Source organism: Myotis myotis, unplaced genomic scaffold (genome assembly GCF_014108235.1).
Source record: "Myotis myotis isolate mMyoMyo1 unplaced genomic scaffold, mMyoMyo1.p scaffold_m19_p_5, whole genome shotgun sequence".
In the NCBI taxonomy this organism is placed as follows: Eukaryota; Metazoa; Chordata; class Mammalia; order Chiroptera; family Vespertilionidae; genus Myotis; species Myotis myotis.
Window position 1 is genome coordinate 55,634,452 of NW_023416357.1, and position 26,550 is coordinate 55,661,001.

A 26,550-nucleotide genomic window follows, 5' to 3' on the forward strand; every position below is an offset into this window, starting at 1 on the left:
ACCCTTCATCCAGTTTCCCCATTGTCTGTATCTAATGTAGTCATAGTACAATGTCACAGCTAGGAAATTGACATTGGTACAAAATGTCATAAGTTCTATATATAAGTTCTAAGCCAATTTATTACGTGTGATTCGTGGGTGCAGTACTGCAATCAAGAGACTAGACTTTTGAACATTGTATTTCCCTGCAAACAGAAAACAAGTTGTATTTTCCTGCTTCTATGCATGCCTTGTAATTTTTTATTAGATGCCAAACAGATGTACATTTTGTCTTGTTGGGTGCTTGTTTGTTGTTGCCTTAAGTTTTCTTGAGGTTTGTTCCAGGACACAGTTAGGTTACCTGAAAACAGTTTGATCCTGTGGGTTTGCTCTGAAGCTTTGTTTGGCTGGACCAGAGAGCCTGTGGAGGGGACTGCCTTTCATCTGTGTATCCCGCCCAGTGACTCACTGCTGGGAACACGTCCTGGCCCGGCCTGTGCGAGCCCCAGTGATTGTGCCTCTGCCCCAGACTCTGGCTCTCCTCGGTGTCTGGCGCACTCTCTGCAGCTCTCCTCTCCGTGCTCTCCCTGGAGGCCCCTGGCCTGGGGAGCTGCCAGCTCCTCCCCCTCATACCAGAGAGACCAGCAGCTTCTGCGGGTCCCCCCTTCACAGCTGTTCCAGTCACCTGGGAGCTGAGGGCCGCAGGCTGTGTCAGCCCTCCCCTCCCTTCTCCTTTCCCTCTTAGGGGCACTGTCCTGGGCGCCTGCTGTCCAGTGTCTGAAAACCACTATTTCATGTCATTGTCTGGGAATTTTTAGTTTAAGGTAGGAACACTTCTCACTTTTGAATCTAAATATCCTTACCTAAGAACGTCATTAACACAAAAGAGAACGAAACCTGTACTCGTAAAGGGGCTTGGAAATAGTTCTGGAGTTGGGTTATTCAGTTTTTCTCAGCCATAAGCCTTGTCGTTGACTTACTTTTTTGTCCCTATACTACCGAGTTTAGTGCTTTCCAGATATTCTGCTGAGGCTTAAATGTGCAACAAAAACTGTTGAACTCGACTCGGCAGTATCCTGACCTGACACCTCTGTAATACCTCATACAGGCCCTTGCAACTTTCAGGAAACACACTGAGGTCATGTCCATTCCTGTAGATTGTAATGACTCTGAGTCACTCCTCTTCCTCCCCCACTCCCAGACCCGTGTGACAGTGTTGGCACCTGGGGGCCCCATCCCAGCAAGGCCAGAGGGGCCGTCACCTTTTTTAAATTTTATTTTAAACTTTTTAAAATTGATTTTTATTGATTTCAGAGAGGAAGGGAGAGGAAGAGAGAGATAGAAACATCAATGATGAGAGGGAATCATTGATTGACTGCTTCCTGCACACCCCCCACCGGGGACCAAGCCCGCAACCCAGGCCTGTGCCCTTGACCAGAATTAAACCCGGAACCCTTCAGTCTGCAGACTGACGCTCTATCCACTAAGCCAGGGGTTCTCAACCTGTGGGTCTAGACCCCTTTGGGGGTCGAATGACCCTTTCACAGGGGTCGCCTAAGACCATTGGAAAACACATACATAATTACATATTGTTTTTGTGATTAATCACTATGCTTTAATTATGTTCAATTTGTAACAATGAAAATACATCCTGCATATCAGATATTTACATTATGATTCATAACAGTAGCAAAATTACAGTTATGAAGTAGCAACGAAAATAATTTTATGGTTGGGGGTCACCACAACATGAGGAACTGTATTAAAGGGTCACGGCATTAGGAAGGTTGAGAACCACTGCACTAAGCCAAACCAGCTAGGGAGGGCCATCACCTTTGACATCGACTGCAGGACGGCTGGGACCCGCTGCTCTGGCTCTGGCAGGCCCCCTCATTGGGCAGGCCTTCCAGCATGAACGCTGTGAGTGGTCCTGGGCTCCCCATAGCTGGGGTGTATTGAATGATTGTACATCCATCTGTGGGTAGGTGCATCATATTTATATTTCCATGTGATCTCCCAAGCTCGCACAGGGCCAGGACAGGACATGCCCCCACTAGTCAGAATCGCTGGGTAGAGTACTCTGAAGGGTATCATCTCTGCACTGAAAAAAAGTTACTCCTAGTCTCAAAGCTGCTGTCATTCAACAAAGCTTAAGAGCCAACCTCAAAAGCATCAAATTGTTTCCAAGTAACTTAAGTGTGTCCCTTATTAGAATCATAGTCCTAAGGAAAAAATCACTTTTTTTTTCCTATCCAGTGAAAAAACAATTATTTTTTTCTTGATGATATAAATAATAAAATCTCATGGGAGATTCTCAGGCCCACGGGTGGTTCCCTGGGGAGATCAGTGTGTTTGATTGATGTCAAGGACCTTGGGCCTGTCCCTTTAGAGCAGTGGTTCTCAACCTTGGCTGCACATTAGCATCACCTGGGGATCTTTTTAAAATCCTGATTTCTGGGCCTCATCCTCCGGAAATTCTGTTTCTTTGTTACTAATATTGTGGCCTCACCCCATAACAAAGAAACAGAATTTCCGGAGGATGAGGCCCAGAAATCAGGATTTTAAAAAGATCCCCAGGTGATGCTAATGTGCAGCCAAGGTTGAGAACCACTGCTTTAGAGGAGGGATTTCCAACCTGTGCAACAGGCCTCAGGCCATCCCTCATCTCCTTTCATCCTCACAGTCTCCCTCGGAAGTGTGGGTAGGGCTATTCCATTTTTCCGATGAGAAAATTAACTTGTCCAAGGTTTCATAGCTGACTCTTGGTGGAGCCAGAATTCTTGCCACATACATCAAAAGACAGAACCATTATTCTAGAGGATGCGGCACCTTTCTTTGCAGAGCCACCAAATCTCAGCTGGCATGGAGCTTCACGCCCAGGGCCTTTCCTGAGATTTTTTACGAGATAGTCATTGAGCAGCTCTCTTCCTGCCTCTTGGTCCTTCATTGCGACTTTGCAAACAGCTTTTAAGACTTGAGTTCTGAGTCACTCAATAAAAATGTTTATTATGCACTACAACAAATACAAAAAAAGTCAAGTAATTCTTTTCATGCCTTCCTGCAACTGCAGATAGAATTGATCTAATCTGGACATTCTTTATTGAACGTCTCTGCTCCAGCATGAGGTGCTTCTTTGTGTGTCTCTTGGCTGTCAGACTCTGCCCCACTTTTGGGGGTGGGGAAGGCGCCTTCCAGGAGCAGGTGTGGTTGCATAGCGCATGGAATCGGGGCCCGTGCACACTCAGGAGCCTGTGCCTGAGCAGGAGGGATTACTCATGCTCTCTGTAACTGGACCAGACTTGGTGTCCTGCAGTTTGAGTCCAGTAGAGGCAAATAGGGCGTGGAGGGCACCTCTGTCCCTGTCAATCGGGAGGACTGAGGCCCTGTGACATGATGAACTGCTAGGAGGGCATGACTCAGCCAGGCCTGCGATTTGACATGTAGGGATAAGGGGCAGGCTGCTCCTGATAATTTCCTTTCTATAAAACTTAAACAGAGAAGGGCACACAAATTAGAAGGAAAATGATTGGTTGGCAAGGAAAAAGCTGCTCCATGGCCTTCAGTCTATAGGTTTATGGAAAAATAACTTAACTCAAAATTTGAGTTATCATAGTATTGACATCCTCATTTAACATCTTAATCTTTTAAAGACTAGAGTTAATTTGTATGTTAGGACAAATGCAGAGTCATAGATAAATGAGCTTATTTGAGCCTTCTGTGAGTAAATGAATTAGTTCTGTTTTATCTGAGGGTAGATACAGTCCTAGTACTAGTTAGTGAATATGGTGTTGAACTCGACTCAGCAGTAGCCGAGAGATGTGTGAGAGATGTGTCCAGGCCTGAGTGGGCTGTCTGAGGGCCAGTGATGATGGTGAGGAGCTGGGGGAGTGAGGGTGAGGAAGACACCTGCCAAACTAAGCAGGAGGTGACTGGAAGCCAGAGGACTTTGAGAACTTTTCACTTGGAGGCCAGGGAGGACTCATGAGGGCTAGATGGCACCCAGAAAAGATCAGGAAGCAGGCCAATGCTGGAAGAAAGTGGTGATCTCAAACACACCTGACTGTGGGGCCATCCTAAGCCTCTGTCACTTCAGTTCAAATATCTTGATCCAGCATCCTGTTTTGTCTCATACCACATGCCTATGCCCGCCTTGCTTCACCTGCACTAACTTCTTTCTCTTCCTCAGACTTGCCAAGCTCATTCCCATCAGGGCCTGTGTACATGCTGCTCTGTCCCCCTAGAATGCCTCCCCTTCCCCACCCCATATTTACATGATTGGTTTATTTGCAGTCAGGTCTCAGTCAAACATCACTTTTGTCTATCCCGTCGGAAGCAGCCCTCAGCCAGTCACCCTGTTTTAGTGTCATTACCCTGTTTTAGTGTCTTTATTCACTGAAATCATTTTGGTTTTTGTTGGCTTATTTAGAGTCCTCTGACTGTAGTGTAAGCACTGTAAGAGTAGGACTTTTTTTCTGTTTAAATGATCATTACATCCCTACTGCCTCAAATAGGACCAAGGTTCAATAAATGTCTGTCCAATGAGCAAATGAATGAAAGAATGAATGCGTAAAGTCAGACACAATTGGAGAAAGAGAACCAAGTCTTATATATCAGCCGAACCATCTATAGTTAAATGTTGGTTACTAATCTGAGAATAAAGAATCTGTGATTTGGTATTTGTATATATTTCTAAGCTTTTCTATTATCTTTTAAGTGCTTGACATTGACTAAGGGCTTAATAAATATTTGTTAGATAAAAATGTAATGAAAGATATTTTGTTTTTACAAATTCTGCCCTTGTTTCAGCTGGATTGAATTGGTCCTTTGTAGACCAGGTAGTCCAGGTGGCTCAGAGGACAAGGCCAGCTTCGAGGGACAGGCCATACCCATAGGAAAGCTGAGAGGTCCTCAACTTTTGAATCATCTTTTGAGTTAGAAGACCTTGAACTTATTAGTAAATCAATATTTTAAGAGTACACTTTGATTTGATGTACAGGTAAAATAAAAATCAGCATGTGTCTAAATAATTACTGTTTTTAACTTAATAGTTCTATAACTCAGACAAAGGCAAGTTTTTGAATTCTTGTGTGTGGCAGTGGAATTCGTTTACAGATGAGCCAGGGTTTGGAATGTGGGCTTGGACGTGATGAATGGGAGCGCTAGTTAACACAGCACCGGAATGTGACCTTCCTTGGCCTTAGCCGAGACCACACACCGATAGCTGGAGTGTGGGGCAGCTGGGGAGCACCGGACAATGGCGTGACCTCTCTGGGCCGAAGTCTCCTCCCTGAAAAATGAGGAGGTTGAAAGGGCAACAAGGTTAAGATGAGCAACCCCATTGCTGTGGTCGTCTTTATTTCTTAGGCCTGGTCCCTTACTGTGAATCCGAGTATACACAGTGCTTATCAGAGCTGTTTGTTAGGACACTTTATATTTTTAAAAGAGCCTTGTGACATGGATAAAATTTAGGCCATCCCCTCCTTTCACCATCCCCCATATCACACCTGCATTGCTAGCTTTTTAGCAGCCTCTGTTATTTCCATCAGTTTACCTGGGATTTTTCTTCCCTTGGTTGATGGTAGTGCGTGTGTGCTTTGGAGAGACTGTTTAGTTTACAGGTGGTGCCTGGGAGCCTGGGACTCCTGCAAGTGCCTCTGAGGCCCTTTTGATACCCATTTTATAAAATGTGTCCACCTTACCGTTTTGGTGACCGATCTTCCTGAGCTCTAAGAATGGTCAGCCACTGGGCACATAGAGATTATACTTTGAGGACAGGAAGCTAAGGTTTGGCTTTTCTTCTTGCTAAGGCACCGTTTACCCTGAAGGAAAACGAGGCTTCTACTCAAGCTTCCATGGCAGGCATTTTCAAAAATATGAAGCAAAGCAAATTTTGCTAACTAGTCTCACTGAATGTTAAACAATTAAACCAAAATTTTCTCAATTATGTATTTTTTGCTGCATAGACATACAACTCTTTAATATGTTATGTGTTAGCTAATTAGTGCATCACCATCCCTCCTGTATTCTGTGTAAAGAGTCCATTATTCATATTTTATAGATGGAGCCTAATCTCACCATTTTATATGATAAAACTTTATAGTTTATATGCTTGCTTCTTTGAAATATACATGTTAATGAGAAATATAAGCTATCAAGGCCTTGTTCAGAAAGTAACTGTGTATTTTACATTTCTCCTCCTCCCCCATTCATTGTCCTTTTATCAGTTGAATAGTTACAGTTATATAAGAAAATACAAAGAAGCACAATGAAGAATATTTTTAAAAATCAGTCTTAACCCTACAATCAGAAGATAAGCCATATGAACTGCAGAATAATACTCTACCTGCTATTTTATAGTCTGAATTTCTTTATATAAAATATGAGTATTTTCATTTAATGAAAGGTTCTTCTCAATATGAGTTTTAATAATGGCATAGTTCATCCTGTAGCTGTCCATAGCATAACCCCCGATTGCAGGAGGCAGGATAAGGAGATAAGAAACTAGGGTCTGAAGCAGACATCCTCCTTTTTACTGGCTGTGACCATGGCCACATTTTGTACCCATTCCATTCCTCAGTCCCCTCTTCCATAAAATGGGGTAACAATAGTCCCAGCATTATATCCAGTAATGTAAGGATGAAATAAGTTACTACATGCTTAGAGCACTTACAATAATACTCTCAGATAATAATAGAATATATTATTATAATGGAATATGTAATTCCATTATTCTAATAGAATAATTACCTGACACATGGTAAGTACATAATAAGCATTCATTATTACTTATATTGTTTTCAATTTTTTGATGTTAGACTACTGTGATGAGTGTCTTGGAAGAAAAAAGGCCGTTGCTCTATTATTTCCCGACGATAAGTTTTTAGAAGTAGAATTTCCTCCTTGCTACTTCCGCGAAGTCACCTGCATAGAGGGTGGATGTGCTGTGTTCTCTCGCTAGCAGTGTAGGGAGGAGGCCACCGCTCCTGAGTTTCTGGGAGCGCACTGTGGTGGAGACAGCAATGGCCTATGGGAGGATTTTCCTGTTCTCCAAAAGCACTGAATATTGACCAGCTGGGATTTACTCAACTTACTCTTGCTTTTCAATATTGATGTAGTCTTCAGGCAAAGGTATAAAAAATTACAAGACGTAATTTTTTTGTTAGTATGTGATAGTCTGATTTTTGCTTGAGAGGATATTTGTGTTGGTATGAAAATTTGCACTTGACTACATTGTTAAGATGTTTTCCCCCATTGAAACAAATATTTTCTATTTTCAAGAAAAAAGCCACAAGCCATGAGAGCAGTCAGCCCTCCAGAACCCATGCTGGTGGAAGAGCCCCGGCCACCAAGGTCAGTCATTTCCTAATAATTTTATTGATAAAACCACGAGGGGACCTTACGCTAGGGTATACCATTAGTAGGTGGGGCTTACAGTGTCCATATATCACCAAAAGGTTTTCAAAAAGTATCGTTTGTGCATTGGGGGTGGGGCGGGGGGAGATGCAATTTCTTAATGATTTGATTTAAAACCCAGTAAAACCATTTATATTGTAATTTTTACTGCCATTGTTTAATGTGTACAATGTATATTATTTTCATAAATATCTCTAATAATATTGGACTTTGTGCATACTATGAGTAGAAATATAGTCCTCCCACTTCTTTAGAAAATAATTCAAATTGTCTTACTCTGAGCATTAACCACACAAGGCTCTCTGCTACGTGTGCTATATAATTATCTTATGTAATCCCACATAACCTTATAATTATTATTCATTTTTACCTGAGGAGACCAGGGCTCAGAGAGGTTAAGTAACCTTGACAAGGTCACAGAGCCAGTAAGATGGAGTTAGAGTCTGAGCCCAGGTTTCCTGTTCACACAGGTCCTGGATGTGCTGGGCCTCATAAAATCTGATTGAGTATTTTTTGGCAATGTAACATTTCAAAGCTTTGCAATTTATAAAAATCACTGAAACGTCCTTTCAAGACAAGAAACTGCAATTTTAGCTAGTAGTTAATAATACATAAAATAGTTACGTTCAGCCCATTTCGACTTGTCTTCTTCCAGTATGTTGCAAGGTTATCAAAAACCTTAACCTATTTCAAGTCTGTCTAAACAGCTTTTAAAATAAGCATTTTTCCTTTAAACCTGGTGGCTCTCCTAAGGAGGTCTGCGGATTTTCTCATGTAGGTTACTTGCTTGGTGAAGTTAATTTTTATTGCCTCCCAGAACCCTAGCTGCTTTCCAAGCCCCTAAAAGGTGCCAAAACCAAAACTCAGCTGAGAAATGAGAAGAGGTTGGGCACAGAGTTGAACACCAGGCTAACTAAAAATGATTTTTCCAGACATGTTGTCTTTTCTGGTATTAGGACCTTTATTTAACTTACTAGAGGCCCGGTTCATGGGGGGGTGGTTCCTTCAGCCCATCCTGCACCCTCTCCAATCTGGGACCCTTCAGGGGATGTCGCCCTCAGGGATCGGGCCTACACCGGCATTCAGACATCCCCCTTGCAATCCAGGTCCACTGGCTCCTAACCGCTCGCCTGCCTGCCTGATTGCCCCTAACCAACTCTGCCTCGGCCCCCGTACCCGGGACCCAGGCTTCCCTCCCTCTGGCTGGCTGCAGGCACCTGGGATCGCGGGCTGCTTCGCCTGGGTCCAGCTTTGTCAGGAAGGATGTCCGGAAGGTCGTCCGGAAGATTCCGGTCTAATTAGCATATTACCCTTTTATTAGTATAGATACTTAAGTTATGCCTCTAAAAATGAGAAGCCTCATTGGCAAAATGGCAAGCCCGTGAGATCATTTGTAAGTGGTTTCCAAAACTGTTAGTGCCTAAACTCTTGGAAGGTCTATACATTGTGGGAAACCACACTCAGTTTTTTCTTGGACTTTGCCGTAAGAAGCAGTACCTTTCCCATCTTTTATTTTCACACAGGAAATTATCATTTAATCATTCTGCAGTGGAATGGTTATAGAGAACTAGATGTCTCCCCCAAAGCCTGCTCTGCCTCAGGAAGCTGGGGAGGGTGGGAGCTGGGAGGTGGAGATATTTTAGCCACATGTTTTCCCATTTAATGGCAATCTTAACATTCTTTCCTTGGCTTCTGAAACACCATTCTTCCCGACTCCATCCTTCTCTCTCCTGTTACTCTATCTCACCATGGTTTCCTGGCTCACTTTGCTTCACCAGTTTCCTGAATATTAGTTCTCCCTGGGTTTAATTCTTCACTCCTTCCTTTCTCTTTAACTCTTACACAGATTGGAAGAAAAATAAATATATATATTATAAAATATACTTATTTATTTCTTCTTTTGATCCAGATTGAAAGGGCTTTAACTCAGTATCATTACCACTTTTAAAAAAATCATTCCTATGACTAATTTGGAAAAGCTGGGGGAAATAATAGCATTTGTGATCATTTGAAGCTTTTATTACACAAGTAATTTTCATAACACACAGACAAAAATAATATTTTCTCAATACATTTTAAAAAGGCATGACAAAATAATAGATGTAATTGGCGGTGAGAATTAATCTTGGGTTTTTTTTTTATTTTGGACACATTCTTCTTGAAAATTAAAATAAATGATACATTTACAATTATTAAGAAAACCAAGTCTGTCTTTAATATTAAATACTTAATTTGAAGCTTATGCGTAAACAATGTATTATAGAATAGTCACCATGTATTTCAGAACTGTTTAATAAGAATTCTTACAAAATGAGTAATTACATGCATGAATAATATCACTTATGCCGTGAAGTGCTGGTCTTGGAAGATCCAAAGCATTTAAGTGGCACAGCAATTTCTAACTCAAAATAATTATTGTAAGATTTTTAGGGCTTAAAATTCAATTTTTTTGAAAAATTAATAATGAAGACTAATGAGGCTACAGAAATTATATAGGCTTTAATTAAAGCCCATTGAAAATAGTTGTGATTCATCATGTCATTCAACTTTATTGCTGAAAGAGTTGTCAGGCAACTTCTGTCATAACCATCTCCCTGTTCAGGGGAGGAAACCAAGGTTGACCCTGCATTAGGAATCTCTCTGTAGAAGACCACAGCTGTTAAGAAGATGTATTGGTTAAGGTTATTAATTCCAATTGGAACCCACTTGGACTAGTCCAAGCCAAAAAAAAAAAAAAAAAATTAAAGATAGCAGGTAGCTCCTAAAGCAGTGATGGCGAACCTATGACACACGTGTCAGAGGTGACACGCAAACTCATTTTTTTGGTTGATTTTTCTTTGTTAAATGGCATTTAAATATATAAAATAAATATCAAAAATATAAATCTTTGTTTTACTATGGTTGCAAATATCAAAAAATTTCTATATGTGACATGGCACCAGAGATAAGTTAGGGTTTTTTAAAATGCTGACACGCTGAGCTCAAAAGGTTCGCCATCACTGCCCTAGAGAAATCCAGAAATCGGTGGGAGCCTCTCCTGCTGCAGCGACAGCTCAGCACCTATCACATGTAGGACCAGATGCCAGAAATTCTGCTGCTGCCAATTTGGAAGACTGACAAGCCTTATCGTAACATAGATTTCCTGGTGGACAGTGCCATCCTCACACTGCTTACTTCCAAGCCCATTCTTGGTTGGCACATCTGATTGGCCAACACAAGTCACATGCCTCCACCTTGCTGCAGGGGAATCTGGGGTTGTGAGTATTCTGGATGCTACTTTGGGAAGGTGAAAATTGAGTAGGTGGGAAATTATCAGTATGTATGAGGGTTTGTAAATGTGTGTGGTCAGCTGCCAACTGACAGACACCCACCATGGAAGGGAGAACAAGGGAATTACCTAACTGAGCTGAAGGGAATCACGGATGATAGGTCGTTTAGTGACATTAGGGTTTTTAAATGGAAGAAGGTACAAACAGCTTTTCTCCAGCTGAAGGGTAGGAACGCTAATAAGCACCCGTCAGAGAAATGCTTTGTGATTTGGGTCCTGGTTCTGCCATAAACAGCTGTGTTAACGATGCCCACACAGCTCTCCATTCAGAGGCACTGGCTTGTCTCCTCTATTATCTGGTGAGGGGCCGGCTGCACTCTCTGTGTGCTGTGCGAGGTATTCCGGCCTTCAGTGTCAGCCTCACCCACAGTGCCTTGGGCTACCTGTAGTTAGTGAGATGACTCTGTGTGTTAACCGGCAAGCATTTTTATTTTAATAATGGTGCGTGTATTTTTTTTAATATATTTCTTTATTGATTTCAGAGAGGAAGGGAGAAGGAGAGAGAGATAGAAACATCAATAATGAGAGTGTGCCTCCTGCACAGCCCCTATTGGGGATCGAGCCTGCAACCCAGGCATGTGCCCTTGGCCGGAATCGAACCTGGGACCCATCGGTCCGCAGGCTGACGCTCTATCTACTGAGCCAAGCCAGCTAGGGCATGGCGCATGTATTTTAATATGCTATAAAGAAGTAAACTAGAACTTCAAACTCATGATCCCATGACTAGTTTTGCTTAAGACAAGGCTAAAGGAAAAGTTAAAAAGTAAATCTATTTTTTTAATATTAAATAAATTAAGTATACTATATTACAGATTAAAAATATATATTACAGATGATATACAAATAACATGAGTTTAAGAAACAATATCCAGAGCAGTAATTTTCACATTTTAATGTGCATATTGAATCAGGGGGAGGGGTTATTAAAATGATTCTGACTCAGAAAGTCTGGGATGAAGCCAAGCTTCAGCTTTTCTAACAAGCTTCCGGTTGATGCTGAGGTTTCTGGTCTGGCAGCCACACTTTGAGGAGCAAGGATGCTGAATTGTGCTGAAAGGGGGTAGTTTGGAGTACCTGCACCTTAGATGACCTCAACATTGATTGGAGAATCGGGTGAAAACACAGATTCTCAGGCCCCAAGCCAGGAGATTCTGATTTACCAGGGTGGGGTAAGGCCCAGGATTTTACAAATGCACTAGGTGCCCGCAGGTGTTTCAGATGCAGATGCTGTGAGGACCACACTGGGAGAAAGGATGAGCCTCAGCGACTGGGTAGCCACAGGATACCATGGTGCACTAAGGCCCTTCTTCATCTCTTAGGAAAGGAGCCACTTTCTTCCTGTCTTGCAAGATATGAGTCTTTGGAAATTTTATTATATAAAGTGTAATTGCTCATCTGTACTCTTCAGAAGCACATAAACACTTGCCTTCATTGTGGGAGATATGCTGCCTAACATGGGACTATGGAACCCAGAGTTCATTGAACCCTACTGGGGTGTGGCCCAAATAAGTCACCCTGTGCTGGTTTGTCACAAGAGAAATAAATATCAGTAAAACCTAGATGAGCTGAGGTTTAGTTTAAAAGAAAAAAACAGGAGAAAGAAAATACATTAAATAAAACAGGAATTTTTAATCTATATTTTGGTTTAAAAAATTGCAAGGATGGGGTCTTCTGCTCAAGGGATTATAGAATATTGGAGTTGGAAGGGCTCTTACTTCAGCTTTATTTAGCAGAAGTAAGTGAAAAATGAAAATAAATAGGTGGCTGTGAGGAACACCTCGTAGAAGCAGCCAGAGGGCCCCCAGCTGCTCTGACTCCTGGTGGATGGGTGGATGAAGGTACAAAACTGTGCAGAAGGCTCTCCATCTGTGTAATGCCAGCGGGCCGTCCTCTGCCGTGGCTGGACGCTCACCTGGCACGAGGTGGGTCTGAGGTGTCTGCTCCTCCACCACTGACCACCGCCACCTCCTCCGCTCACACCCCAGGCTGAGTGTCCGCAGTCTTCATCGTCATTGGTTTATGGGGTTGGGAAAAGTTGGCTTTCCATATTTCTTTTAAAATTTCATAGCTCTTTTCTCTAACCCCATCATTCATTCTATATTTATTCATTTATTTTTTTCAAGAGATTAAAATCCATTCTTTATTTTGAAAAATTTAGTCACAATTTTTAGCAAAATCCTGCCTCTGTTAACTGCTCTTTTAAAAAATCCACTATACAATTGGAAATGTAATTTCTAATCCCTGGCGGTGGTCATGATTAATTTGCTTTATAGGTTAAAAAGAGAGATGGGGGTGGGGCGTGTATTTGCATAGAGCACCCACAAAGAGCACCCACTGCTGCTCCCCTATGTTGGTAGAGTCCAAGGATGGCAGCCTGGGAGCGGCAGACTGTGTCAGCCTGCAGTGCGGCCTGAATCACAGGCCCAGTTACTCAGCCAGCCAGCCTCCGGGAAGCCACCCCGTGACGAGGCGCTGAGGGAGGAGGGCGGGGCGCAGCCTGCGTCGTTTCCCAGGACCGCCCCGAGCTCTCTGCAGGCTCAGAGCTAAACTGGAACCGCGGGGGCGAGCCCAACCAAGAATGCAAACACCCTGAAACCCCAGCGGAAGTCTCTGGGCCCGGGAGCTGCGCGCAGAGTGAGTACTGATTTGTGCCGCTTCCCTCCAAGGCAGCGTCTGCTTCCCGGGCAGCCAGCCGCCACCTTCGCTGGGGCGGGCCGTGCGTCCCAGCCTCAGACCCAGTCGCTGGCTTCCCTGGGCTGGGACATGCGCTCTTCTCTCTCGGCTCTTTCCAAACGGGTTCTAAGTTAAAGTGTGCTACTTGTCGATCCTTGTTGACAGATGGGTAACACTGTTTGTTGCTGGCTGGTGACCAGACTCGGCCGGGTTATAAAACCAGAGGTTTGTGTGATCCAGGAGTAATGCTGAAGGAATTAAAAGAGCAGCTGTGTCTGTGCGGTTTGGCACTTTCATCTCTGGGGGGTTGGCCCTCGCCTCCCCCCCCCCCCCCGCCCCGGCCCTGCCCCCACCGCGGTGACCTCAGTTTTAGAGAATGAGTTCACTCACTGTAACCTCTCCATGTACCTGATACATGCTGGGTGTGGCGTGGCAGATGTTGCAACATGTTTGTTTCCGTGATGAAAACCTGAGACCCAGATCGGGTACCATCCCCGAGGGGTGTTTTGTATCTTTCAAGAATGCGAAGTGTTTTTATTAGAGATTTAACAATCTCTTTTGTACACTTAGGGTCCCAGCGTTCCTCAGTTACAAATGCCCAGGAGGCACCCCCCCCCCCCCCCATAGCTGGCGAAAATGAAGCAGAGAGTGTAGGAAGCTCCCCTCAGGGGCGGGACCTGGGCACCCACCTATGCATCAGCGGGCAGTGCGCTTAGTCAGCAGCCCTGGAGCATTTGCTGTACGAGACGCTTTCCAGAGAGAAAACCCCTGCATTGCAGGGAACATCAGCAAGGAGTGGCCTCCGCAGTTCCAGGGGAAAGTTTGTTTTCTGATGACCAACTACAGAGTGCCTCTCCCTGATGTTTTGTTTGTGGGCGCTGAATTCAACTTTTACACACTGGTTTCTCAGTGTCTAAAAGGATATTTGTTGCTGGGAATGTAGCGGGGCAGGAGTGCTGTCTGGGTTCTAGGAGACAGTGGAGTGACATTTGCCCTGGCTGGTGTGGCTCAGTGGGTTGGGAGTCACCCTGTGTAAAGGTTCCCGGGTCCAGTCAGTGCACATGCCAGGGTTGCAGCTCGATCCCAGGTAGGGGGCGTGCAGGAGGCAGCGGATGGATATTTCACGGACACATTAATGTTTCTATCTCCCTCTCCTCTCTCTCTAAAAGTCAATATAAACTTTTTTTAATAGTGACATTTAACATAATCATGCCGAGACAGGAAAGGCCACATCTGCTGACTGATGGAGAAGGGGTAGGTGGCCAATCTCAATGAGGATGCAGCGCCAATCTGTGTGTGTGCAGCAAGGACTCCTAATGTCTGTTATAAACCCGTGAGCGTGCCGACTGCACAGCAGTGTTTAGGAAGCAGCACATTGAAATTTAAATGCTGGCTTTGGTTCAGTTCATATGCATTGAGAGAGGTTCCCCAATGCACTAGAGAAGTGGTTCTCAACCTTCCTAATGCCGGGACCCTTTAATACAGTTCCTCATGTTGTGGTGTCCCCCAACCATAAAATTATTTTCGTTGCTACTTCATAACTGTAATTTTGCTACTGTTATGAATCGTCATGTAAATATCTGGATGTATTTTCATTGTTACAAATTGAACATAATTAAAGCATAGTGATTAATCACAAAAACAATATGTAATTATATATGTCTTTTCCGATGGTCTTAGGCGACCCCTTTGAAAGGGTCGTTGGACCTCCAAAGGGGTCGCAACCCACAGGTTGGGAACCGCTTCACTAGAGGAATTGGTTACATAGTATTAGTGGTGAGTTCAGTTCCTTGCTTGTTCTCTGAATTGGCTGAGTATAATTCCTCTCCAACAATGAAAATTTAAAAGCTATCACATAAAATAACAGTTTGAAAGAATGAAACTGAGAGCAAGAGAGGGAGGAAGGGAGACAGGAAAGGAGGTAGGGAGGAAGAGGGAGAGAGAGAAGCAAGAGAAAGCCATTAGGAAAACATGAATTAATTTGAACTAATTTCTTAAAATCAGCCAAGTATTTGTGTTCCTATTCATTGTTTATAATAAGTTATCTTTTTTTTTTTTTTACCTCTACACAAATCTTTATAGCTGTTTTATTAATAATCACCACAGCCAAGTGACCATCAACTAATATAATTGGATAAAAATCCAGGGCAACATCCATATAATGGAATACTACCCTTGAATAAAAAGAAACTATTAATACATTCAAAACATGTACAAAATTTAAAAATCAGATAGCAAAGACTAAAAACTGCAAGACTCTATTTACTAGTACTTGAATTTCTGGGGAAGGAAAAAACCATTGAGACAGAAAGCAGATCAGTGATATTAGAGGTCGAGGGTGAGGGTAGGAGACTGAGAGAGTTATAAGGGAAATTCGAGGGGTTATGGTAGTGGTTACACCATTAGTTACATTTGTCAAAAGGGTATCTTTTTAAAAAATCTACATTTTCTGATTGTTTCTAGTACCTACAAATATAGCTGACTTTTGTATATTTATGTTAGATCCAGCACACTTGCTGAACTTTGCTACTAGTGTTAATGATTCCTATGTAGACAACTATATAATTTGTGAATTATAAGAATGGTATTACTTCCTTTTAATTTCTGCTATTTTTATTTGTTCTTATTTAATTATGGTGGCTAAACTCTTTAATAAAATGCAATCCCTGAACTAAATAAGAATGTTTCTAAGATTTTTACCATTAATTATGCTATTTGCTCTATTTTTTTAGAATATACTATCCGTTCATAATGTTTTCTTATATTCATAGTTTGCTCTGAATTTATAAGTGGGTATTGAATTTTTTTAGTTTTATTTTTCAATTACACTTTACATTCAATATTATTTTGTATTAGTTTCAGGTGTACAGCACAGCGGTTAGACAATCATATACTTTACAAAGTGGTCCCCCCGATATTTCAGGTACCCACCTGGCCATACATAGTTACTACAATATTATTGACTATGTTCCATATGCTGCACTTTACAACCCCATAACCATTTTTGTGACTATCAATTTGTAGTTCTTAATCTCTTCACTTTTTTTCACCCAACCCCACAATCCCCTCCCCTCTGATAACCATCACTGGTCTTTGTATCTATAAGTCTGTTTCTATTTTGTTTGTTTATTTTGCTCTTTAGATTCCACATATAAATGAAATCATATGGTATTTGTCTTTCTCTGACTTATTTCACTTGGCATACTGCCCTCTAGGTCCATCAATGCCATCATAAATTGTAAGATTTCGTTCTTTTTTATCACCAAGTTATATTCCATTATGTATATGTACCACCACATTTTTAGCCACTTGTCTATTGATGGGCGCTTGGATTGCTTTAATTTCTTGGTTATTGTAAATAATGCTGTAATGAACATAGGTAGGTGTGCATATATACTTTCAAATTTGTGTTTTGGGTTTCATTGGATATATAACCAGAAATGGAATTGCTGGGTCAAGAGACAATTCTCTTTTTAATTTTTTGAGGACCCTCCATACTGTTTTCCACAGTGGCTGCACCAATTTGCATTCTCACCAACAGTGCATGAGAGTTCCTTTTCCTTCACATCCAAGCTAACACTTGTTTGTTGATTTATTGGTGTGATAACCATTCTGACAGGCGTGAGATGGTATCTCCTTGTGGTTTCATTGTATTTCTCTTATGACTAGTGACTTTGAGCATCTTTTTCTGTGTCTATTGGCCATTTGTATGCCCTCTTTGAAGAAGTGTCTATTCAGGTTCTTTGCCCACTTTTTAATTGGAATGTTTGGGTTTATTTTTTTAATGTTGAGTTGTATAGTTGGACTATACAGAGCTTATCTGTACGTAGTCTTCACCTGGCCTTGGCAGTGCACTGAAATTTTGGTGAGAATTCGAGCTATCTACAGGGTCTTAGAATTCTGAATCATACTGAGGCTGCCCCATGAACTGGATTGCTTGATGTTCATGGGCCACATTTGGAGCCTAAGCAAGGATCTGACCACTCCCATTTCACTCAAAGTTTCCATAAGAGATTGAGTCCAGCCTAGTATGTGAGCATGCTCTCTGGACTCTGGACTGGATTGAGGTCCCCTGCACAAGTGACTTAAATATAAAGACTTAGACCAGACTTTGGAGCCTCTAGAGTTGCCCATAATACAGTTGTTAGGGGAGGGAGGAGAAAGCCTTGTTACTACATAGAAACCAGGGACTCAGTCTCCTGTGTTGTTTCTTTATTGGCTATTCTAAGAGGGTGGCAAAGAATAGAATTATTTGTACATTTTCAGTTACATATAGTTTTTTTTTAAATTTCCTATTATGAAAATAGGAAATTGAGTTTATGTCCAAAAGGGCAAAAAAACCCCTTTTTTATAATTCCATTACTATGTCTTGCCATCATCATGCTAACAATTTATCTAAAACAGTGCCTCACTGGCTTTTAGACATGCATCTTTTTGTAATATTTTATTTACAAAGGTGTATCAGGGTTCGAGGGCTTGGCCTACTGCAGAACATTGAAACTGGTAGCCAGAATATTTTATCATCTAGGATTCTTAACCTCTCTCATATTTACTATCCCTTAGATTATCTCTTCATTTATTTAAATTTTTGTTAAATTTTATGCAGTATTTCTATGTGTCTGGAACAGAAAAGGATTCTTCCATTAGCATTCATACTAATTTCATTAGACCTGCATAATGTACTAAAATATTTCACCCTGGCCAGTAGCTCAGTTAGTCAGTGTCATCATGATACGCCAAGGTTTAGGGTTCAATCCCCGGTCAGAGCACATGCACGAATCAACCAATGAAACCATACAGAAGTGAAACAACAAATCAATGTTTCTCTCTTTCCCTTCCTCTTTCTCCCAGATCAGTTTTTTAAAATGTCTGAAAGCCTTAAGGTGAGGAATGCATGCTCAGCTTTGTTACAAAGCCCACTACCCCCTATTCATACTGGCCTGATATACTCCTTCACATCACCCAACACATATTTTCATTTGCATTTTAGACCCCTGACCTACAAAAATAGACAAATATCATCTTCTGAAAATTCAATTACTATGTCATTTGAAAATTGCTCGGTTAAAAAAATCCTTGCAGATGAGCTGTATAGTATTAAGTGTTTCTGTAATGGTACAAGACATCTGCCTATAAAACGACAGCAATATTGGGATTGGTGATGTCTACAGCATACAGTTCCTTATAGTATAAAAAAGGGGGTGAGCTACAGGCAAAATCGCATGTATCAAGAGCCGCTAAGCTTTAGGGCCATAAGACTGGAGAGGAAAGATATTCTTGAGGCACTACAGGAATATCTCTTCAGGGAACACCTGGACTGGCAATATTAGCACTGGCTGGAAAGTACTTTTGAAAAGTAATTTTTTTTAATGTTTCCTAATATCTCGTGTGGTCTGGTTCCTTTCTTTTGACCAAATGAAAGCATAAAGAGACTGAGTTTGTCACCCGGAGGAAAGTGCCAATTGGTAACAATAGGTGGTAGAACACAGTAGTCATTTCCCTGACCCACTATAAAGCCATCTTTAAACTACCTACAGTCGTAATTCTTAATGTCAGGGAGTTTCAGAATCACCTAAGGCAGTGGTCAGCAAACTGCGGCTCGGCAAACTGCAGCCCGTGAGCCACATGCGGCTCTTTGGCTCCTTAAGTGTGGCCCTTCCACAAAATACCGACTTCTGCGCATGGGCCACGAAGTTTCAGTCTCACTGTACGTGCGCACCCGCACGTGGTATTTTGTGGTATTTTGTGGAAGAGCCACACTCAAGGGGCCAAAGAGCCCCATGTGGCTCACGAGCCGCAGTTTGCTGACCACAGACCTAAGGGGCTTCTAGCTTATTGGGCTACAATCCTTCCTCATCCTCCTGCCCTTTCCTCTTTGTAAGTTTCTAAGTGTCAATGCCCCCCACTCTCCCTCCCCACACACTGCCTGTGACTGCTCCGTTCCTGGGCCAAGAACCATTGTGCTAAGGTGTTATGCTTGGCCAGTCACATTGCCCAATGACATGACATAGCATTCATTGCCAAATCATTACGTACATTTTTATCATAAAATGTTTAAATAATTATCTATTTCTGCACATTTTGCTTCTCGTTTCCATGATTAGAACTAATGGTCACTTTTCCCTAGCAATGTTATAAAACTAAACTATCTTCTGTGTGATATCTTGCTCTAACCTTGATGTTTAAGTCAACCAATTAATTAATCCTTAATAGTTTGGAATTTTGCCACATTGCTAAGAAACAATGTATCCCCTTACTGAATATTCAGAGGTCAAAAAGGGAATGTTAACCTCTTCTGGCTATTGAGTTTGAGCCTTTTCCTGGTTTTAAAAATTTTTGCAGTAATGGGTTTTCAATTACTCTCAATGTTTTTGTTTTGTTTTTTGGTAGACCAGGATTCCTAGCCCAGCAAATTAGAATTATTTTCTTCTCTAGTCCTTCTGACAATCATATTCTTATACCTGTTCACATGTTTCCAAAGATTGTATATGATGAACACTGATCTATATATTTGCAATTAAAATCTTGGCAAAATACACCAACTCATTTCCGGTTCATCCACTGGTAAACCATACCTTCTCTGTGTATGTATATCTTGCACACATTCTCCCATAGATCAATGAACTGAAGATTTGGTTACTATTCAAAATGGAAAGACAACCAATAAAACATAACAAAGGACATTCTACCTAGTTCTGATCATCTGGAAATAGTTCTGGAATGCTCTGAGAGAGGGGTTAGGTCCAGCTGCAGCTATGTAGTTTGGATAAGCTCTCCAGTATCCAGATATTCGAAAATACATGGGAAGAAGAACAGGAAACCAACCATTTATTACTTCACTGAACAACTGCTGTGCTAAGTGATATACATGGGATTTCATTTAATCCTCTTCAGAGCTGAATATTTTGCAGCCAGGTAAGTGGGTGATAGGGCAATTTTACAAATGAGAGCACTAAGACCCTGAGAGATTAAATAACCTATCCTGGCTCACAGGGCAAGGTTCTATTTAATTCTGAAGCTCTTTTCAGTAGACTGGTCTTATCAAATCCTGCGCGCAGTAGTTTATGTCTCGGCAGGTTAAATCACTGAGAGAGGAATTTGTATCTAAATTCAAAAGGGCACTAGAAATCAAGATTGTGCTCTCTATTGTTATGCTCAATATCTTCATTCTGTTGAAACTCTCTGTGATGGATGAGGTGTCCCGCTTGTGTGAAGGGGACTATTGTACCCTGATTGGAATTAGCAGATAATAGTTTCGTTGGCAAAGTTTCTTTAGACATTTTAATAGGAGGTCGAGAAGGGATGAATTAGCCATCTTTGAATATGGTGAAATTTTTAAACAGCAGGATTAAAGAATATGTAACTAAAAACTCCCTGTTGTGTAGGAATACAGAACTTTTGCTTAGGTGGAAGGATAAGCAGCAATGTTTAGATTTTACATCCATTTCAAATAAGCCTACTTTAAAATCATTTCTTCTATTCCCCTAAATTTTTATTCTTGGGGAAAGTGGAATGAAATGCAGTAGAAGGTGCTATTCTTATTCCCATTTTATAGATGAGGAAACTGAGGCACAAAGCAGTTAAGGAATTCGCTCAAGGTCACACAATGGGCAGCAGAACTGGAATCAAACTCAAGTGGTCCGGCTTCACAGCCATTCTCCTAACGACTACAGAACACTACCCCTTTCGTATTTACAAAGGATTAAACTTGCTGTTAGTATACATTTGTGAATTTATTATTTTTATATGGTTTTCCAGAATGAGATTTTAGTTCACGCCACAGTTTTGTTTTGTTTTGATTGTTTAAAGGTCAGCTTGGACAAGGGAGCCTTGTTATAATTCCTGCCATGAAGCCTTGTTAAGAGCCTGCTTCACGGAGAAGCTGGCTGCAAGAATGCGCATGTGAGAGGCCCCTCTCTCAGCCGCCTCATGATCTGGCTGTATCTCAGTGTTTCCTTGTGAGTTCCCACTCGCTTTCTCTTAGAGACATTTGAGTCTATCATCCCGGTAGAGATCAGGCTGGCACTTGGTTTGATAACACAAGGACTGTAAGAGTCCGCATGTTCTCTCACTTTCCGTTCGGTTTATAGCTAAGAAATGAACTTGAATGCGCTGTGGAAGCCAAGCTGGAAGGCTCTGAGACAGTTGTTGAGGAGAGCTGGAACTTTTTACTCTTATGCAGCAATAATATCAGTAGCCACAGGTGCTCTAAGTGAGCTCATAATCTGTTAGAATCTGTACAAAACTTTGCTGCTACCGAGATTCCTGTCTCTGTATTGCCTGGAACCTAGGCCTCAGCAAGCCATGCATTTGAATCCAAAGAAAATGCTGTAATGCAAAATAAGGTTGCCCTTTTTTCTTTAAGGAAGATAAACAACGTTAGTGCGTAAGTTCTCAGAGCAGTGGTCGCCACAGAACTGCACTTCCACTCGGAGACTGAGGAAAACGTTTGAGGCTGCTGCTATTCATAAAACAAAAATCACTGCTGTTTATGGACTTACCATGTGCCAGGCACCGAGCCAAACACTTCATAAACACGCCCTCCTTTAAGCCTCATGACCAGCTTATGACGTGGTATCATTTTTATACCCATTCAACCCAGATAAAAGCTCTGATTTGGAAGAGTGAAGCAGCTTCTCTGAAGTTACAGCTAAAATTAGACCCCAGGTGGGTGGGACTCCAAAGGCCAAACTCTTGTCTTTCCAATTTGACCATGTATCATTGGCTACATTATTTAATAAGCTTCACATAATTACAGTATATAACATTAGAGATGCAGCACTCCAGAATTCTTAAGCCTGACAATTTACAGGTGAGAACACTGTTCCAGAGAGGTTAAGACTCAAAGGTCACATACCTTGCAAGGTCCTTCTTCTTCATTGTTCATTATGGAGCATCTACTATGCTGCAATAGCTTCACTCACAGGTGTAAGTAAATCCTAGCTGGACAAACTTTTTCTCGGGTAAAAACCAGAAGAGGGGGTCAGGCTATCTTTTCCGGGTCTAACTTCTCTACTTCGCTTTATGTTGGGCAGCCAACGTCAGACATTATTTCATGCATCGAGAAAAGCAACCAGGGGGGAGGGGGGCTGGAGGGAGGTGGCAAAAGGGGGAGGGGAAAATGAGGACTTCTGTATTAGTGTCAACAATAAAAATAAAGTGGAAAAAAAAAGAAAGAAAAAGAAAATCATTCAGGATCCTTAGAGGCAGGAACATAATGTCAGGAAAAAAGTTGCGTTTCTACTCTTTTATAACGAATCCAGGCGCTTGTTCTTTAACTTGCCCCCAAGATAATTATCATTCCAGAACAAAACCAAAAACAAAACACGCCCCACTGGAATGCTGGGGTTTGCAAAGCAATGGAAATGAATCCATTTCCTTGTAGTACCGGAAGTTCAACTTCATGCCTTCTGTGGATTTTTCCTAAGCACTTAGAGTGGTCCAGTGTCAGAGCTCTTAATCAGACACTCGCAGCGCATGGCCAGAATTCCTGCAGCCTCTCTGGCTTGGATTGAGATCACAGATCAGCTGTGGCCATTGTCTCGGTTTCCAGGCAACGTTAGGATGTTTGTTTTGAACTCTGCCCACATGTTGCATCAGAGGCCAAAGCTTCTGTGCTTTTCACTTTCCAGAGCAAGCAGAGTAGACACTATTTTTATCCTGCCTGTGTGTCCTTTTTAGTGGTCTGTTTCGGGAATGCACAGCATACTCAGCTGCAATGGAATCAACCATCCTGTTTCCCTCAGACTCGCTGTGGTCGGCAAACTGCGGCTCGCGAGCCACATGCAGCTCTTTGGCCCCTTGAGTGTGGCTCTTCCTAAGCCTTAGGAGTACCCTAATTAAGTTAATAACAATATACCTACCTATATAGTTTAAGTTTAAAAAATTTGGCTCTCAAAAGAAATTTCAATCGTTGTACTGTTGATATTTGGCTCTGTTGACTAATGAGTTTGCCGACCACTGCCCCAGAGGATGCTCAGAGCGCCTCGCTTTGCAGTGCTCCCCTTCATCTAGCCGGCTGCACTCTGCACTGAGTATCTCTGATACTTTCCCACCTCTAGGTCTAGCTCATCTGGAATGACAGACACATCTCAGCCTTCATCTTCATTTTTTAAAAATTCAAATATTTTATTTTAGTTTTTGAAAGTAAGGGAGTCACCACTTCTTAACTGTGAGATCTTAGATAAGTTATCTAACTTCTGAGCCTCGGTTTTCTCATTTATAAGATGCAGATAATAATGGTGACCTCCTAGGATTCTATACAGATCTATTGAAATCAGACAGGGAAAGCACCTGTCACATGGAAGATTTGATAGTCCCTGCCCCTCTGTTGATCACACAATTAGTATAAATACTAAATAAGTAGTTCCCATCTCCTCTGTGAAGTCTTTCCTAACCATCTCCCAAACCAGCATCTCAGAAATCGTCTCCCTCTTCTGATCTCTTACAACATCATATTGCACTTAAGTTCCTATTGTAATCAACCTTATATTCTGCATGTGCTGAGATGCGCGTATGTTGGTGCCCTAAGTAGATCTGCTGGCACAAAGGGCTGGCTCAGCTTCACTTATAGGTGATCCATTATCTTTCATCAGAATCACAGGCTTGTTATGATAAATAATATATTTTGGTAGGTGACTGTATTGCAGGTCTTTTTAAAAAGCACCGTTATTATGCTATGTTAGTAATTTAAGGCATTGCAAGAACATATGCCATGGTGTGACAGCATAGCTAACAATAGACAGACCCGAACATCTGAATTGAATCAGCCTGACGTGAATGAGCCCTCACTGCAGACACCTGTAGTCACTGGGTCCCCAGGTGCTGTTTGTGAAGCGCAGGGGAGCGCTCCTTAAAAAGCGGCGCCCTCAGCCGCCAGTTGCTTGCTCCGGTGTCGTACAGGAGGCAGCCCCGGAATTTGTCGTGTACATGTGTCTTTTAAGTTGTGCAACTGCCCAGTTGATGACAATAAGCTTGTAAGTGACTATGTATTTAATCTGGGTTATCCTAACCATTTTTCTGATGTGCTTTGAGCAAAATTTCTGGTAATTGTAATACTCATAATGTTGCTTTTGAGCCATCAGATAATACTTTTGGGTTTATTCATGCACAAATGCATACATTTATTTAACAAATAATTTGTTAAGGAACTACTGTGTGCCAGGCTCTGGGGATGTGTAGCAGCTGAAACAGGCATGGCTCCTGTCCTCGTAGAGTTCAAGTTCAGGTCTGCCTTATAGCTCCTGTGAGGAAAGAACTTAAAAAATAGCCATGATTCCCTCTTTCATTATTTGAGATGTGTTATTAAATAAGAATCTTATTATGGTTGAGAAACATATTATTTGTTTTTCCTCTTGTGCATCCAGCAGAGATAGTTTTAAAAGTTAAAAAATCATTATTGATTTGTCCAAGATTTTAAATTGGGAACGTTTTTAATACTTATGTTGTGTTTTGCCCATCTTGCTTGAGTATGTTGTATATAACTTGACTCTCCTAGCCCTGTGGGGTGCATGCTATTCCCATTGTGGGAAACGAGATGCTTACCAGGTTTAATGGACTTGCTTGTGGACTCTTGGCCACTAAGAAGCCATCAGTCTGAAACTTAAGCATTCTAATTTATTTATTATATTCTTGAGTCTAGCATTTTTTTTAAATGAGGTATTAAAACTATACCTCATTCTTTTTTAAGTGAAATTTTAATTGATTAGAAAATGGAAACAAAGGTTTGCATCAACAGTGATTTTTGAGTTTCTCTCTGCAACAGTACACTCAGCGTTATAGTGCATGGTGGGTTGCAAAGATGACCCCTGTCTCTTGAGCAATGGATAGCTTCATTGACAAGCCATGACATGCATTTAGAAAAGAGCCCAGTAACCCTCCAACGCAGCATCTGTGAGTAAGTGTTCACGTGAGAAGTACGAACATGAGTTGAGAAGATAATCTGAGCTAAAGCAGATGCAGGTGTTGTGTCTTGAGCTCAATCCTCAAGGGGAGGGGTAAGTGGGACCTGAACAGGGAAAAGGCTTTGTAGGGGATGGGAATGGCAGGATGAAAGGCTCAGGTGGAATGTGGCGTGATGGTGGTGATGACACTAGCTGTTGCCCAGCATGTATCGTTTGCCAAGCACTGTTATTGGTTCATGTACATTAACTGATTGTTAAAACAACCCTATGAGGTAAGAATTGTTACTATTCCCATTTTACAGATGTGGACCCTGAGGCACAGAGAGGTTAAGTAACTTGCTTGAGGTTGCACATGAATTCAGTGTCAGGTGGAATTCCACCGGACAGTCTTGAGGCCAGACTCCTCTCACACTCTTAACCAGTGAGCTATGCTGCCTGATGAGGCGCCCACGAGACAGGAAGGACACCCTGGCTGAAGGGGAATTGTGGCAATATTGAGGGAAATAATGGAGAGTCTAAAGTTCAGGCAGAAGATTATGGGCCTTATCTAGGACGCAGTGGGAAACCATAGAGAGTTTAGTATTTCATTAGAGTGGGAACATGGTACACATTTATTTCAGATAAATTAGGCAGGCAGACAAAGACAGAAAGGATTGGGAGCTAGAGATGAGGGTTGGGATGGGGGTGGGAAAGAACCAGACCTGGAAACTATTAGAAGGGCCTTGATATAATCCAGGTGTGGGAGATCCGTGATTAGATCAGGCAAAAGAAATGAAAGAGTGGCGTGGTGGTGACGACTAGCACGGCGCCCGACGCTGGTGGTTCCGGGCCAGGGGAGTTCCCCGCATTCCGTCATTTGACCTTTACATCAACTCCAGTGGGAGGTGGTGTTACTCCCAGTTTAGAGTGGAGGCAGTGGAGTCTCCAGGAGGTTAATTACTGTGGATTAGCAAGTGCTGGAGCAGGGATTGGAGCCTGCCTCTTTCTTGGCTTCCTCACTTTAAGGAAAAATAATGTAGTCTGGTGACAAAGTAGGGAGTCTGCTGTTAAGATAGGGAGAATAGTTCACATAATCATAATAAATGATAGTTAGGTTCATGGGGAGAAATCAACTTCCTGAGATAGCAGAAGAGAGAAGGAGAGGGTTTGTGACTGAATATTAAAGAACACAGAGCAGGATGGGCAGGTGGAAGAGCTTCCAGAAGGAAACAGTTCAGAGGCGGGGGGGGGGGGGGGGGGGGCGGAGGGGGGAAG

The 26,550-nt window shown here is 42.1% G+C and overlaps 1 protein-coding gene across 25 annotated transcripts in view; it reads left to right on the forward strand.

The window, feature by feature from the left end:
* Positions 1 to 26,550, forward strand: part of CAST (calpastatin) — a 110,646-nt gene that overhangs the window by 26,970 nt on the left and 57,126 nt on the right. For 21 of the 25 annotated variants that reach the window (XM_036308279.1, XM_036308286.1, XM_036308292.1 and 18 more), the window contains one exon: positions 7,258 to 7,329. In XM_036308279.1, coding sequence (XP_036164172.1) covers positions 7,258 to 7,329 — 72 coding nt within the window. Of the gene's footprint in view, positions 1 to 7,257; positions 7,330 to 13,199; positions 13,355 to 26,550 lie in introns of those variants that run through there. The other 4 variants (XM_036308296.1, XM_036308298.1, XM_036308304.1 and 1 more) reach the window with 2 other exon arrangements.